Source organism: Pleuronectes platessa, chromosome 19 (genome assembly GCF_947347685.1).
Source record: "Pleuronectes platessa chromosome 19, fPlePla1.1, whole genome shotgun sequence".
NCBI classification, from domain to species: Eukaryota; Metazoa; Chordata; class Actinopteri; order Pleuronectiformes; family Pleuronectidae; genus Pleuronectes; species Pleuronectes platessa.
In genome coordinates, this window is record NC_070644.1 from 7,683,691 (window position 1) to 7,700,671 (window position 16,981).

A 16,981-nucleotide genomic window follows, 5' to 3' on the forward strand; every position below is an offset into this window, starting at 1 on the left:
TTTTTCGATCAACAGCCACCGTTTTCTGCTCCATTCTCTGCTGTGTAGACATGTACAGAAACTTTGTTATTTAACATGCGTACAATGGCTGATACCATATATAGCATTCCAACAATTCGCAAGTTAACACAAGTTATAGCTGAGGCTGACATTAGAGCTTTACAGGTCACAATCCAAACTAGAATGACACTAAGTCGAGCACGTACCTCTGCCAAGGTTCAACAGTCCCCTTATAAACCACATTTAAAACTGCTAAATCTGGATTTCCATATGGATCCAAATCACATTGAACATCCCCATAGATATTTATTTTTTAATCAAGATCATTGCATTATTCCCTGGCAAATCTCACAATTTTAAGAAAATATAATTACGTTTTTTAACTTTTAATAAATAATAAATTGTCCTAGATTTTCCTTCCCACGCTGAAATGTAAGGGGGTCTTCCAATTTGCCCATGTTGAATACTTCCATCAAGTCCTTCCATTCAGTTGTTCCTTCATTGTCCTGCTGCCAAGCAAAATGACCTTTCAAACAAAAGGACAGGAGTGACAACATAACCTCAATGATCGAGGTAAATATCGGACAAATTCCTATTTTGACTTGTGTGCTGGATAAAAAGTTATAGGATCACGTTATTACCTTTCATCACGAATGGATCATCTAACTCAGTTCGAAGCATCGTTTCTAGGTAACATGGATTCCATTGTCTAGAGATAAGGGTGAATATGGTTTGCCGGGGTAACACTTTCCAAAAGATGACTATATTTATATATGGATTGGCTATTATATTTAAAAGCCAGTCCTACCTGACAGGTCTTATTTGATAGGCTTAAGCACTACCGCAGACAAAGTGTGGCTCCCGAGGAAAAACATGAATGAATGAACTCATCACACATGTTTTAAGTCGGAGGCCCATCCGCTTAGATCGCCTTCTCTCCCATCGCCACACTTCAAAGGCACCTCTGGGAGAAGCTTCAAAACGAACGGCATTACAAGCTTCTTTCAGGCCTGCCACAGAGTCCCGAGCCAGCCAAGAATCTGACAGAAAGTTTTCTCTCCAGCTATTTGTTTTAAAGTTGGTTCACAGGTAAAAGATTCCTCATGTCATTTTCTCCCTTTACCTGGCCTCACTTTTATCTTCCACCCACTACTGCACTTCCCGTTTGCTTTTCCTCCGTTTGCGTTATCCCTCTGTACTTTCTTCTCCCACTCTTCAGCCAGTCGTTACCTTTGCGGTGGGCTCAAACAGGAGCTTGAATCATCTCGGGCAAGGGAGCTTTGCCAAGTGATATCCATTATACTGAATCAATGCTGCGGGGTTCTCTCTTTTCTCATGTTTTTCTTTCATATTTAGTTTTTTGTCGCCATTTGTCCCTTCTTTTTCCTGCCGTTTTCCTGACATCAACTCTACTTACCACACCACACTCATTATCCCACCATTGCATCTGCTTGCTCTCCTGCCATTACACCACACTTATTATATTCTTCCCTCAGCCATCGTCTCAGAAACCCGTTGGATCTCTGGTCCAGCTTTTGTTCCTCTTGTTCCTTCTTACCGTCTGCGTCCTTGTGTCTCCAAGAGTGGCACTAGCCGATACACTGCCCCCCTCTGGTTTGCTTTCATTCCATTTTTTTTTTTTAAGTGGACAACATCAAAAGGTGCTTCTAACAGCCCTCTCACCCTCTTGGTCCTTTCTCTTTTATTTTTTTCCAGGAATGGGTGACCGCCACTGACCTGCTCATCTCTTTGGACAGGATTAATACCTTTGGAGACGAGTTCTTCAAGGACGCTAAAGTGTTACGCTCATACTTCTATGCCATCTCCGATGTCTCCGTGGGGGGCAGGTAAGAGACACTTAACAATGTGCCCTCTACGCAAAGTCATTACGCTTTATCAGCGACCTTTCTGAAACTTTCAAAATGGTTCATTTAAGAGCTTAGGACGTGTCCAATGAAACTAAGGTTTGACCAAAAACCTCAAAAGCTTTGTTGTGTCCATGTTTACTTCTTGTGCACTTATTTTTCTTCTGGCTTTTATGGTGTCTGATCTCGACTACAATGCAACACCAACCATGTTTTATCTATGTTGGGCGGATGTGCTTAAGAGGAAACACAACAGCTGTCCAGCATTTTGTATTTTACAAATAGTTAAACTAAACCTAAACTACAGATTAAGATTGGGGACATTTTTATCCGTGACTTTTCAGTTTTATACCTGTCTTTTCCAGATACATTCAGGATGTTGTTGTCCTTTTGACGTTGATAAATATCATTCTCAGGAGAAATTGCAATTCCTTCAAAACATATTTGATAGTGTAAATTAGCTGTCAACATATTCTTTAGAAGCACAGCTGTATTCAACAAAGATCCAAAAACGCCTTTCCCCCTGTCAGGTTGCCAAGAGGAAGGGTAAACCAAGATAGTTCTCCGACCTCCTTCCAGTTCTTTTAGTTTATAACTCATGGTAATGCGAGAGGACGTGGCGCCAAGGACCCGGCTGCACCTTCATACTGCAGAAAGTAGTGGACGATTAAATAGTTGAGATGAAGCCTTCAGATAGAATATAAACGTGATCTGACACCTGTCATAAACAGTTAGGATCACGGCAGCAGTATGACAAATTACCCATCAATGTCACAATACCTGGGGGAGAGACCCTCATGACAACATGTTAGCTTTGTGCCACTGCTCCCTGTACGTGGACACACGCCTTTACACCTCAGTGCTACACCTCCGCGATTCGACCTGTCCTACACCCAGATGATGTGATTTTTACAGAACATCAATGGAAGGACAACCAAAGTTGAACTTCTGTAAAAATACAGTGTTGTGGTGACCATCCACATATATGGAAACGGTGGGTGCATCTTTTTCTTCTGGTGCAACACGAGGACTCGGCATATTGCTCATCGCTTTTTTTGCACGGCACATATGTTGCCCGTACAGTTCAGGTCACCTCCCTCATAACAAATTCAGTTAGAATTATGACTGAGCAGCTCAAGTCTGCTCCAGCAGAGAGATGTGATCTGTGGATCCTGAGCTACAAGGCTGTTGTCATCTCGACGAGCACAGAAATAAGTGGGTCTGAGCCTCAGGCGAGCGTACGTCTGGATCCCGGACAGCTGGCTAGATTTGACAGAACCTGCCACAAAGCGTCCCCGTCCCCTTTCACAGCCACGCGTCAACAACAACTCTGCAATGAAACGGCTTGCTATTAGCGGATATTCTGTATCTTGTTGTGCAATTACATGTATACAATTGAAAGTATTAAAACATACACTAATGGGGTGGCAGCTCTACCAGGTGAGCTTTACGCCGCCCTGTGAGGCTGTACACCTCTGCAGCGGCCCGGGTTTGATTCCAGCCTGCAGCCCTTTGCTGCATGTCATCGCTCATTCTCTCTGCCCCCCTTTACCCACCAAAACTCTCTCTCTCTCTCTGTCCTATCAAATAAAGCCCATATAAACTCCTTAAAAAAAAACATGCACTTATATGGAGTGTACACAAAACATACATTTATTTAAATATGATATATTTAATGCCCACACTGATAGTCATAGAGCTGCTTTAAATAGATATGCCCGTTCTGGTATTTTATTGCACTGGCTGCACAAATGAATAGTGCAGTGGTCAAAGAGGAGTGAAAACCCCACCTCATCTCAGGCCATGTTTGTGCCCATGAAGGATAATAGAAGGTGACAACTCCTTACAGTGGAAATACCTTTTTATGTCACCCTCTCCTCAGCCATCTACTCCATTCTTTGTGTGTATAAGTTGAATCAGCAAAGGGAGAGAGAGAGAGAGAGAGAGAGAGAAGTGTGTGTGTGTGTGTGTGTGTGTGTGTGTGTGTGTGTGTGTGTGTGTGTGTGTGTGTGTGTGTGTGTGTGTGTGTGTGTGTGTGTTGGAAACAACTCGCAGCCTTTACATAACTCTCTGTCTACTTTTCCCTTAAGATGTAAGTGTAACGGTCACGCCAGCGAGTGCGTTGATGGGGAACATGGTGGCCTGGTCTGTTCCTGCCAGCATCACACAGTGGGAGCCGACTGCCAGAGATGTCACCCCTTTTACCAGGACAGACCCTGGGCCAGGGCCACTGGGGACTCCGCCAACGAGTGTCTGAGTGAGTAGCCTGTTTCTGGGCCGCTGTCACAAACCCCATCGGGTGCAGCCGTCTGCAAAATCCTCAGGGCAGTGTTAAATTCAAGTGTCAAGCTCTACTCAGGCTTTCAGAGGTCCACAACAAAAAGAAAATCTGTTCACCACCTTCCATCAGTCTCCAGTGTATGTAGAAATTTTGATTTCTTCACGTGCAGCTTTTATATTTGCTGCATGAGTGAGGAGATACTTCCTCACCAAAGTGATGGAGTGCAGTCTGTTTGGCAGCCAATCGTTTATTAAAGCCGAACCTTATTGATTTGCATTTTTCTGTGAATTGAATTGTCTTTTATTATGTTGAACTCAGGATCACACAGCATTCAACTATTTGACTGCCATCAGAGCTTAGTAATTAGTAAATATTGCTTTATTGTAAAGCATATATTAATATGCAGGCAACTATTGGTAACGACGGCTCCTTAGAAGATGTGTGTTAATTTAAATGTATGTATAAATAAGCTTTATCTGGTCTGCCTCATCACGCTGCACTTTCTTCCTGTCGAGGAGTAATTGTAATTGGCTGAGGGATAAAAACCATAAAAGGAGAGTGGCTCACTTCTTTTTTTCATGAATTCTGTTAAGTAGCAAGCTTGTTTTAATTACTCTTACTCTTGGTTCCAAGCAGATGGCATCTTAAATAGAGTACAGCACCCAACTCAATTAATAGATTATATTAATAACTAAACATACGCCCGTATTGAAGAGAGACAGAATGTGAAAGCATTAAAATAAATGCTCAGTGTAATTGCAAATCTCTATCCGGCTATTTGGCACAAAAATATTTTTGCCTGCTCCAAACTGTAATATTTCTGTGTTAGGCACCAGAGCAGCAATAACAATATTCCCTCTGTGTTCAGCCAGAGCAAAGACATTTAGCATTTTATCAATAAAAATCTGCATCAGGGAAATGAATTACATTAAATATAGCACAGTGGCAATGTATACAGTAAAATAAATGAAAACCCTGTATGTGTGTGTAAATATAAAACATAAAAACACAGACAGCACACACCTCCACCAAAGCTAAAGCCCTATCCATGTCACAGCAGTGTTTCCCATTAATTATCTAGACTGTGGCCGCCCACCATATTGTAATTTGTCCTTCCACAGTTTCATAACTAACCAAGAAATATTTGAACTTCTCATAATAGCAAAGGAGATCTGTTACTTGCTGCTTTTAATAACTATGTGCACGATATTTGCTGTGTGCTCACTCACCCTAAATTAAATCCATAAAGTTTTTACCATTCATGCAGACGGTCAGCCCTCATAATTTCAGCTGCAGTTGTGCACATGCGGGCCAATGAGATTCAATGCAGTTCTCTCACTCACGCGACAACAAATATAGACTCCCATTCACTTCCATTCAGTGCGACTGAGAGGGCAAGTTGAACATTCACTTCCTGTGTTGGCGAACTTCACAGCCTCAACCAATAGAAACGACATTTGTGTGGGTGACCCAACTTGGCTGTAGTTTTCATAGCGAGCAAAGATGGAGAGCTTGATATTTGCTCTGTTGAACCAGGCTGTACTTTATAATGTGGGACATGACAATTATAAACATCCTATTATAAAGCAACCTCCTCCAATTTTTGTGTTTTGTACAAAATAATAGTAGTAATGGATTATTACACGGTCTTTGCCCATAATTAATTTATGTCCTGTCAGTTATGTCTGGTTAGACAACACAAAGGTGAGAAGGGTGTTGATTAGTTTTACTCTAACACAAGGATCTCCTCCATCTGTTAATATAAAAGACCTGAAGTAACTTGCCTTATATGTTACAGAATAAAGATAAAAAATAAGTTCAGCATTACAAAACATGATGGGGAAAAATGGGTTTCTGTGTTGCCATACAGTTTCTAAATATTACAAATATGCTTTGTTTCGTTGAGTTTCAAAGCTTGTGTCCACCTCTAGTGTTTTGCTGCTATGTTGTAGTACCATAGAAAACACGTACACACACAGTTATTTTGTTACTGAATGTGAAACGAGGTCAAGGCGGTCTTGCTCCTCTACTTGCTAGTTATGGGAGCGATGTCTTCATGCTAACGAATACCTCTGACAGAGCTGTCAGAGGTCTTTGCTTTGAAACATCTGGGGGCTTGAGGGGGATGAGACATTAGTTGCACCAGAAATCTAAGATGGTTGAGCAGCAGCAGCAGTAGCAGCAGCGGCGTTTCCAGTATGAGACATTTGCTTCGGCCGTGTGAAACTTTAGACTCCCCTGTAATAAGGTAATGTGGATAAGTTGCATTTTCAGAACGTATAAATAAGCCCTAATGGAATAAAAAGAACACGATCTCTGGCTCTGCAGGAACTGAGGATTTTATATAATGAACGTTTAATTGCTGATGCATTTGGACTGGGGACACTACACTACTGGATAACACATAGATTTCATTCAGATACAGCAACTGGCTCAGCAGTCGGTTTTGACCTGTAAAAATCCGGGACCCATAGGAAATAAACAGGGAACCAAGCCGGTCTCGTGTTTCACATATTTTGCGTGTTTAATTAAACTGGTCCGTAACCCTGTGGTTAAAGAAAATGCTGTAGTTGTATTTGCTATATGGATATGCTAATCTTCTTTCTCATGTTCACACTATGCTGCCAGTTTGTGCAACCCTAAGAATGCACAAATTAAAACAAATCAAACAAAGGAACACAATGTAACACAGTGAGCACACACCTTTACATGGTTTGTTTTAATTCAGGCAATTAAAGTTGTTCATGCCACGTTTCACCATGTGGGTGAGCAGACTTATACTTCCTGACGTGCCTTCGTTCACTGTGCAACTTTTCCATCGTAGCAAGTCATTTGCATTAATTTAGTCGCACATTGTTAACAAGCTAACACCTCCCCCTCTTTTCTTCTTCACATGCAGGGCTCCATCTTATCTCAAACATCAAGAGTTGTGTGATTAGTATTTGTGTAACAAGACTGTTAAGTTACAACACATGTCTGTTTCTTTTCTTGTAACATGACCTTTTGGTATTTGTGTGGCTTTGTAAGAACACGACTATTAACGCGGTGTTGAAGGGAAAATGAGTTTGACTGTGGTGTTACTTAGTGTCATGTTATTTCAAGGGCCATGGTCAGCATACAGGGACCTTACAGACTTTCAAATTGAACTAGGAAGGGCTGTGTAAAACTGAGACTTCACTTGGCTGCAGCACGCAACATTGTGTTGTATTCATTACCCCCACTAAGAAGATTAAATCTTCCCTGTCTGTTGAATTGTCGGTTGCTTTGTTTTTTTTTTGTCAGCAAGATTACACTTAAACAAGTGAATTGATTACCAAGGATGCCTTAGGGGTCAGGGAAGAACCCATTACATTTTGGTGCGCATCCAGGATAGTTTTTTTTCACTTTCTTTAACATTGTGAGATTGGGAGTTTTTCATAATTTCTATCATTCCCTCAGGGGATAATTCATGAAACTTGATGGAAAAAAATTGGATAACTATGAAGAAACTGTTGAGGGGAGTGTTGGGCCTTGGCAGAGGTACACTATACACTCTACTGAGTACCAGTACGCACAGTTTAAGCTCACATACTTTTCTGTTTGCCCTTCATTGAGTTTACTGCATATATTTAGACATCGTTTAAAACAGTTAAAAATCAATAGTGTCTATTGGGTTTACAGTGTACTTTATAAATATTAGTACATATTTCCCATATCTGCCCTCTCCCTTCTCTTCTCAACCCCCTGCATCCCTATCGCCATTCGATGTTGAGCTTTCGGTCTCTTAATGGCCAAAGAAAATATGAGAAGTAATTCTGCCGTGTCTCTCACTGTCCAGCGTATAGCACTGCCCTCTGTATCCATCGCCCCTCTCCACTTGCATCACAGCTAGTTTGGTAACAAGACTTTCATTGTGAATTTTACATCCTTCTTTTAAACCATTCTAACCAGGTGCTGACTGTAGCTATATAATTAGCTGACGGATATGAAAGGGATATCATTATTTTCAACTAACCTCCTGCAATAAGCGTTTTATCCATAATGCGGGACTTCTCCCTGACTAAATGGGCATGTCAAGTTAATTGCATACATTAACATCCTCAAGTATGTGTGTGTGTGGGTGTGCGTATAACATATTATTCTTTCACATGAAGAAAAACCGAAATAATCGAAATTGCAAATGCATTGAAGAAGGTTACATAATATTTATGTATAATAATGTTGTGAGGGTTCTTTTACTTGATCAGGGTACAGAAACGACGATTGACGACACTCCGACAGCAGAAGCTGACAGAGACATTAAAGTTATGTATATGTGCACTCAGGCAAATAAGCGGCAGTAATTTGATCCACTTATTCCCAAACAGATCGATGCCAATTATTGAAGCACAAAAGGAGTGATTTTGAAAGGTGCAGGTAAGACAAACCACATGCAGTGCAATTATACTGGCTATTTATGATGACTGCTGTCGGTGCTGATAGAAGCCGACAACTTCCAACAAATCTGCCAAGGATGTCAAGTGTCTCTCTCTCAGGCAAACACAGTTATCCTTTAGCGGGGGGAATAAACCGCAACAGACTCGTGGCCTTTGGAGGATTACGAAACCATGAAACCCAACAATTAGAAAATAATTAAGATAAAGCCTGAACTTTCGAAAATATAAACAAAGTGGTACACCCTCAATAAATAACGTATTATCGAGGCTGCTATTGCTCAGGAGGTAGGTGTGTGTGTTTTTGCGTGTGTCTGTGTGAGTGTATGTGAGTGTGTGTGTTTGTTTTTATAATACTCCATATGTAAAACAAGTACTGAATGTGACCTGTAGTGCAAAACCCTTTGTGTGATCATTAATGGAGAAGCACTATAGATAAATGTGGTCCATTTACCACTTATTTTCTTGCATTGGTGTCTTTATCTTTTTATCTGTGAGTCTTTTTTTAATCAGGCTCTGCTCTAACTGCTCTAAGTTACTGCTCAAATTTTGTCTTTCACAGAATGAACTTGCTGAGGCACCACGTTCCAACCGCGCAGCCTCAAAAGACTAATTTCAGCGCTCTGTTTGTGGCATTGGTTTTTTATCTCCGTCTCTGCAGTATGTATTTGGAAATTTATATCCGTCTGCAACTGATATAAATCAAGCATCCATGGTCCTCTACGAGGCGAGAAATAATAGTGTGGTTTTACAGGTGAAAGACAACATACATCAACCGGAGCGTCCGAATCGGCAGTGAACGATCACAGCAGCTCACACATGTTGAAGTAACCCCACTGGTGTGACCCTGTGATGGAGTGTGTCAGTTTAATGTGTCCTGTCCCTCCATACGCTGTGACTCAGTACCGACCTACTTTAAAGATACAGCAAGGTTCCATCATATTATATTACTAAACGCCGTCTGACAGCCACTCTGACAGACGGCGGTCCTTCTTCCCCGTTTTTTTCTTTCCCCCAGATTATAAAGAAACATCACGTCGAAATGTTCTGACCTTTAAAAACAGGCACGGGTTGATTGCTATCAGTGTATTTGAAGAAGTAAATACAAGGCACACTGTTTCCAAAGCAAAACGAGGAGGAGCTGTGACAATCATGTGTGATTATCACAACTACCTTTCGCTGTTGTTAATGTGTGAACAGCAGTGAAAGGTGGTAAATAGAAGCCTCAGGGGGCCTTTAACTTGAGGTCATTTGATTGTTTGATTGTTTTTATTTGTAATTTCACTATCACTTGAGGTTGTTTGTCTAAATTTGACATTGGACTGCTGATTTTTTTCAACTTTTTTGGCTTTCTGGTCCTTAAATAGTTCTGTTGAAATATATGCAAAGGTGTGTGCAGTTTGCTTGGTGTGTGTGTTCATGTGGTTGTAATGGGATGTCATTCTCCTCAAGATTCTCCCCCTCTGAGACTGAAATCATTTACAGCCTGAGCAGGTCCCCGCAGGTCTTCGTTGTTTGTTTGACGCTGTCGTCGGCTTAGCCCGAGGCTTTTCCAGTGGGTAGACACTTTAAACCCTTTTTTTTATCGCTGATTCAAGTTTGAAGGCTGCAGCTCTCAGTGGGAGACTGTGATCATTTTCTCAGATAGAAATATGATACTGTAGATAAACCAGATATTTATAATCTAAGCCTCCTGAAAGTAATAGATATAGAAGTAGATTTAAGCCAAAAATCTGCTGTATTATGTTGTATTTTTTATTTTCTTTGTGTTTGCTCTGTGGACTGTACTGTATTAAGCGATTTAGGACAATGCAAAAACATACAGTCCTCTGAACCCATAGATTTCATCGGGGGAAAGTGTACTCACAAGAAACTTGTATACTGGTCTTATATGGGGGAATAAACTAATCGCAGCTGACATGGGAGAGAAAGACTCCAGCCTGGATACCTCACCAGCCAATCACAACAGAGACAAATAACCAATATAAATTCACTGTCACATACACACCTCTCTTCAATTTAGAGTCTCCACTGTGTGCACCCTATTTAACACATGATTAATTGTCCATTTATTGTTATTTATTAAAGGGGAAACTACTTAAGTATTTTTATTCAAATAAATCTGAAAATTATTTAAAGAATGTAAAGAAATAACGGTTTTGACGTTATGTGAAAGTCGTGAGTAGCTATTGGACACATTCACCTATTTATTGTGTTGAGCGATATCTCCTGAAGTCAGAATGCTAATAACCTAGCACGGCCCAATCGTTAAGAAACAGGCCCTGTCTACATGTACAGGTTGAAGTCAATTGAAATTTAACTTTTTCTTTGCCTTTAATCCTCGTTTTAAGTTGCTAAAATCTCAGCTTTACCAAAATTCTGTTCAGGGTAAACATTTTCATAAACAGTTTATATTGTTTTTGTGTTATAGGAAAAACTGAGTTTCGGACTTGTAATGTCATTGTAGTCATTCTGCCCAGATTGCTAATTACTTTCTTTTGGGCTATTGATTGGCCATCAAAAATAAAATCACTTTAAAATGCTCCACATAGACGATCTTCTTCCACTTTGATTATGTAAACATACTGTGTGAGTAAATGACTTTGATACTCCCACAAACTTAAATGGCAGAGACTGTATATGTAAACATGTAACGCTGCCAATATCGAAAAGCTTAAAACATTCAAGAGTAGAAAAATATGTAAAACTACATGCCCCAGTTTTTATATATCACTGTAGACATATATTTCTGTGAGATATCAGAACATGAATTTTACTAAATAAAAAAAAATTTAACTTTGCAAATGCTGCTTTTGCATGTCCTCTTAACAAAAGTGATAGCTTAACCAAAATAGCTGATGAATGTGTGAAGTAGGCAGAGAATTATCTGTAGCTCTACACTAAAGGCCGTGCTGGTTTATGTGCAGCACAGTCTCTTACAGAATGGCTCTTATCACTGCTGAGGTTCTATTCTCCTGGCTGCTTTGACATCTCATTCATCTGGCAAATTAGATGTAAAAGTGAGAAATCATTAGGCCTGCAGGGGATGCATTTTCTGTTTGCAGTTTGTTCCGCAACAGTACTGAGACACTTTTCATGTGAAGGGCAAAAGACAACAAGAAGATTGGGTTGCATCACCTCTAACGGCTACACGTAGGTTTTGTACTGAGGTCCTCTTGCTTCCTTGTGAAAACTACTTCAGCTCAAGTGGAAACTACTGATGCTAGCCAAGGACAGTGAAAACTTTATGGATTCTCTGAGGGTCCACCAGCTCACTGACGTAACAAGATGTCTCCCTGTGCTCCCAATGGCCAGTTTGACATGAGAAAAAAAGAGAAAGAAGTGAGCTGTCTGTGGTTCAGTATTTCTTGAAAACAACCTTATTTCGATTTTTTTCTGCTTTAAATTCTCATGATTTTGTGTCTTCTATTCTGGCCTCTATGTTGTGTGCTATTAAGTCGAGATATAACGTTATGGGAGGAGGAGGAGAAAAAAAGAAGAAGAAGAACACCAACTCCAAGCAGGTTCATACCGCAGTGATGTTCTGCTGCTGTTCCATGTGAAAGCAGCTTTACACAGTTTGCAGCTGCAGTCTCTGAAGGCATGCAAAGTATTCCCACACTTGAGAAAGATTTTTCTCTGCTCGGTCGAGAGCGATGTGTGTCTCTGCCTTTTTTCAAATGTTTACTCCAGAGGGGAGACGGCGTCCTGACATGAGCTAAACAAGGCACGGGATTGGCTGGCTTCCTGACCCCAACTCAGAAGATGTTTCCTTAGAATATAATCGATTAGTTGTTGCAGCCCTAGTGTCAATGCACATGCGCCCTGGGCTACATCGAAGGACCGCTGACTCAGCTGAGGTTCTCTGACCTACCACAGTTTTATAATGAACCAAAAATATTTGTTCACTTCCCAGTGTTCACCACATTGATTTATTTGTGTCGGCCTAATGCAATATTTTCATTGACAGCCACGTATGTATTTCAAATGGGTAGAATCCTATTTCATTGTATAGCTGTGCACAGCAGGTCGATTTGCTCGGCTCCTCATTGTCCCTCTCCTCCCCTCTCTCTCCTTTTCTCACACAACCATACACAATGTCAGTTGGATGTGGTCAGGGACACGTCTCTAATGCCAGCTTTGAACTGACGTTAGTAGAGCTGTCGACTTCTGATCACATCACTCTGATACATGTTCATATCAAGTATGAACAGAGCCTGTCTGACGAAGCCTCGAGCAGCAAACGCGAGGGGAACGTCCGCACCTAAATGGACACGATAATGAAATGAAATGTCCTTAGAAGCCCTCAGTCTTAAGTGCTACAGGATCGACCTCTAGAGAGAGGTCCGTGCCACTCGCTGAGAGTCCATCCCTTTTCCTGCTGGAAGTTTTTCTCTAGCGGAGTTAGACACTTAAAGTTAGGTTGGTCAGAATCTGTAGTGAAGGTTGATTTAAAGTTTTTAAGATGGATCCTGACCTTGATCATCTCTCTTGTCTGACACAGGATTATTCACTTTTGACTATTCATACGATAGTGCTGTGAAGGGTTATCATCCTTAACACATACCCTGCCTCCTACATTACGAATTACCTCGACCAAAGAGTTTATATTTTAATCATTGATTCGTTTGTGTGTTTGTATGCGGAGATTATTCAAAAACAATGAATTGGATTTCTACGAACCCCTGTGTGAGGACGCAGTGTGGGTCAGCCATTCAATTTTGGTGCAGATCTGAATAACGAGGTGTTTCAATGATATTATTTTTCTTAACTTTCTTTAACATTGCAAGACACAGTGTTTCTCAACATGTATGTATAATGCATGTATCTTAATGAGGCCAAATTAGGGAACTGATATCTCTTGAGTGTATGTGAAACGGTGCAGTTTATGAATTTAAGGAGACTGTCGGGCCTTGGTGGAGCTTTACCGAGTGTTTTCCTAGATGATTTGCTTAATATTTGATAAACAGCCCCATCGTTTTGGGAGGAAGTGTTGCCTTATTGAAATACACAGAAGGTCACAGGGATGTGGGTGGAGTGGATAGAAGACATAAAGTGCAAAACAAACCTGGAAACTACAGTTCATCACCAACGTAACATTTAGGGTTAGGTATTTGTATCACAAACCTTTATATTTATTTGGGCTTCAGGCTTTAAATCACGTTTTCCGACCACTTCTGAGATCCTTTTAAAGTAGACAGTTTTCTGCTCCTTGAAACAGAAAACCTTCGCTGCATTGCTATACAGATGTGCTCCTGGGGTAACAGTGGGAACAGCTGATTTCGCAGTGGGAGGTGAGAGGGTATAGGCTTATTAATCTGATTTGTCCAGCACCAGACTGACGTCACTGTGTGGCCCTGTAAAGATCCGGCGTCAGTCCTCCTATAGTCTGAAGCTGAGTCTGCCTCCTTAACTGCACGGAGCTCTCCACAGTGGCAGTGACGCACATGCTGTGTGGTCTCCAGAACAGGATTGATGGAAGCAGCATGTGGAAGTGATGGTTGTGTGTGGGCAGACCGATAAATGTGGGGAAGATGGTCAAACACGGCCGACGTAAAGCTGTGTAGCCTAGTGGTGTTTGTGTTAAACCTGTTCAGAACAGCTTCAAGTGATTAGCTGTGCCCTATACCCTTTATTGTGTGTGTGCAATAATTTATAATATTTTAATAAAATACACACATAAAACATAGTTTAGATTGTTTTTTTATTATAGAAAATCAAATCAATAAAATACAGATAGTGAAAGTAAGAATAAAAGCTTAGAGTGATCAGAACCATATTTTTAGTTTGTCTGAAAGCTAATAATAATAAATAATCTTTATATCTATATCTATATAGTTGCATACAAGGTGCTTCAATATGGTAAAGGATGATAAACCACCATACAAAAGTATACTACATTTCTCCACTTTAATTCTAAAACCGATTAAATACAATATAGTTGTTGAGCATCAGACTATCACACATTCCCCCAGAATCTATAGCAACGTACATCCAGAATCACATTCTGAGAGATGTTGGCAGAGTCAACATGAATTTCTACCCCTAAAGTGAATTCAACAGAGGCTCGGGCACTTGTTGGCAGTACTGCTACCCGGCTAACAGCTAGCCTGACCGTCAGTGGCAGCACAACCATAGCGTCTATGATAAAGATATGAGCGGACGGGAGCTGGAAAGCAGAGTGGGCTGGTGGTATTTGTGCACTAGTTGCCTGCCAGTGCCAATCAGACCTGAGTCGTGCTGCGGCGCCTTTCTATGTGGGGTGTCAGGTCTGTCAGATTTTGTTGCCCCATGGGCAGAGGGATTGCAGATGCGATAACAGGGGATTCAGCATTTGTCAAATGATGCGTGTTGTGTTCCAAACCCGACCCAGAGCAGAGCAGAGGCTGGCTCCTACAGCCTCTTCTCACTTTATTCATCAGACCTACAATTTCAGGACGTACGCTTTAAGCATTAACAATAGGATGTAATGGTGCGTAATGTGTCAGGAGTTGCCTGAAACCACACAAATCTGCTGCTCTCCTCTTATCTACTGAGCTGTTTTGCATCTTTTAGCTCATGGTTCACAGCTTTTATCAGTGAAAAGGGCTCTGAAAAGACAAATTGCTTGAAAAAACAATTTTAATTCATTTTCACCTGTTGAAAAATTAAGTCCTTTATGTTGGCAAAAATTATTTATTACACAATTTGTTACACTTTCTTTAATCACACGTAAAATCCGAAAGAAACATGAGCCAAATCTGTCACATTCTCCATTTAGCAAATGTACAAAGAGTTACTGTCCTCTCAGGGGTTGGAGAGGGTTGATGGTTCGATCCCCAGCTCTTGTAGTCAAAGCGTCCTTGGGTAAAATACTCAATCCTAAATCGCAGGCAGTGAGTAATAGATTGAAAATAGATTTGTAATGAGTGGGTGAGTGTGGCTTGTGAACTAAAGCACTTTGAGTGGTCAATACGATTGGTTGGCAAATAAGTAGGCACATGTTTGCTAACATGCTGGCCATAAAGGGCGTCCAATTATAATGGACGCATGTTTTAGACTTTGTAAACTCGTGTTTAATTAGAATTCCAATCTGCGCAAAAGTGGTTAAAGTCAAGTGAAACTCAGAGCTCGTGTTTGATCTCTTTCAAGTTCTTCACTAATCCCAAATTTGTAGATTTAGTTTTTTAAGCAACTAGCTTAGTCATCGAATCGTTCAAATCGGGTGAACCTGCTCAGACTCCTTATTAACAGGGAAGAAATAATAATTTACTGATGCCAGCTTGATTCATAATAAAATGGGCGATTTCCCCTAAATCCCCCCCTCAGGGTAACTGGTAAAGTGAGGAGGGATTTGATGTGAGGGGCATGAGAGCTGGGACGGTGTGTTATCAGCTGAGTAATTTGCTCTTGTATAAACATGAATTACTGTTATCTAAGTGCCCCCTGACAGCCGATTGGCTCCTCATTAGGCCTGTGTGAAATGAGATTAGCAACGAGCTTCTAAATTATGATCCAATCCCAGAACACATAATCTCTCACACATATTCCCCACTCCCTTGTCTCTCCCCTTTTGTCTATTTCTTTCTTTCTACCTTGCTGCCTCCTCGCTGCTTGCTTCTTCCCCCTGTGGCTGCTCTTTCCACGTCCTTCACGTCTCTCCTTTCTCTTGCTTATCCTTTCCCCTCGCACGCAGAGTGCAACTGCAGCGGGAGATCAGACCGCTGTGTGTTTGACATGGAGCAGTACCGCAGCACCGGCAGTGGGGGGCGCTGTGCGAGCTGCAGAGACAACACCGACGGGCCCCACTGCGAGCGCTGCAGAGAGAACCACCACAGGGAGTCCTCTCAAGAGCCCTGCCTTCCCTGCAACTGTGATGTCGACGGTAAGCTGCAGGAACAAAAGACGGGATTGTTTCAAACAACAATGACAGAAACCCCAATTATAACCCACGCCAATATCATTACTCACTACTGTTTTTTTTCCTGGGATGAGTATAATAATTATGGTTAAACTGGGATGCTGTGTGGGCACAATAAGGGCGCCATAAGTGAGATTTAGCTTCAGGCAAAAAGGACAGAAAAGTATTATTTTTTGCAGCTTTTGTAGCCAAATGCTCATTAAAAACATTACTTTAATATTTAGCCCAGCTCGTGGACTAGTCAACCGCCAAACCTTCCCTCAGAGTAGAATCCTTTCTTATTCATAATTTATGCAATCTCCTCTCATGTCTCGCTCATCCCATCAGATTTATCTCTTTAGCTTCCCCAAAAAGGACCATTAAAGAAATCCATGACTCGCCTCGGCCCCGCTGTTGTAAATTGATCCAGTCGAGTCACGGATTTTGTCTAATTTTAGGCGAGAGGGACATTAAATGTTTGTGCCCCTAATTACACCATCCTCTGGGCGAAGGGGGGAGAACCAGCGGGAGAGATGAACAAATG

At 41.2% G+C, this 16,981-nt stretch overlaps 1 protein-coding gene across 1 annotated transcript in view; it reads left to right on the forward strand.

The window, feature by feature from the left end:
- The window catches only part of lamc3 (laminin, gamma 3), a 103,991-nt gene that overhangs the window by 21,594 nt on the left and 65,416 nt on the right, over positions 1-16,981 (forward strand). The window contains exons 3-5 of the mRNA XM_053411638.1: positions 1,717-1,847; positions 3,956-4,122; positions 16,234-16,422. Coding sequence (XP_053267613.1) covers positions 1,717-1,847; positions 3,956-4,122; positions 16,234-16,422 — 487 coding nt within the window. The remainder of the gene's footprint in view (positions 1-1,716; positions 1,848-3,955; positions 4,123-16,233; positions 16,423-16,981) is intronic.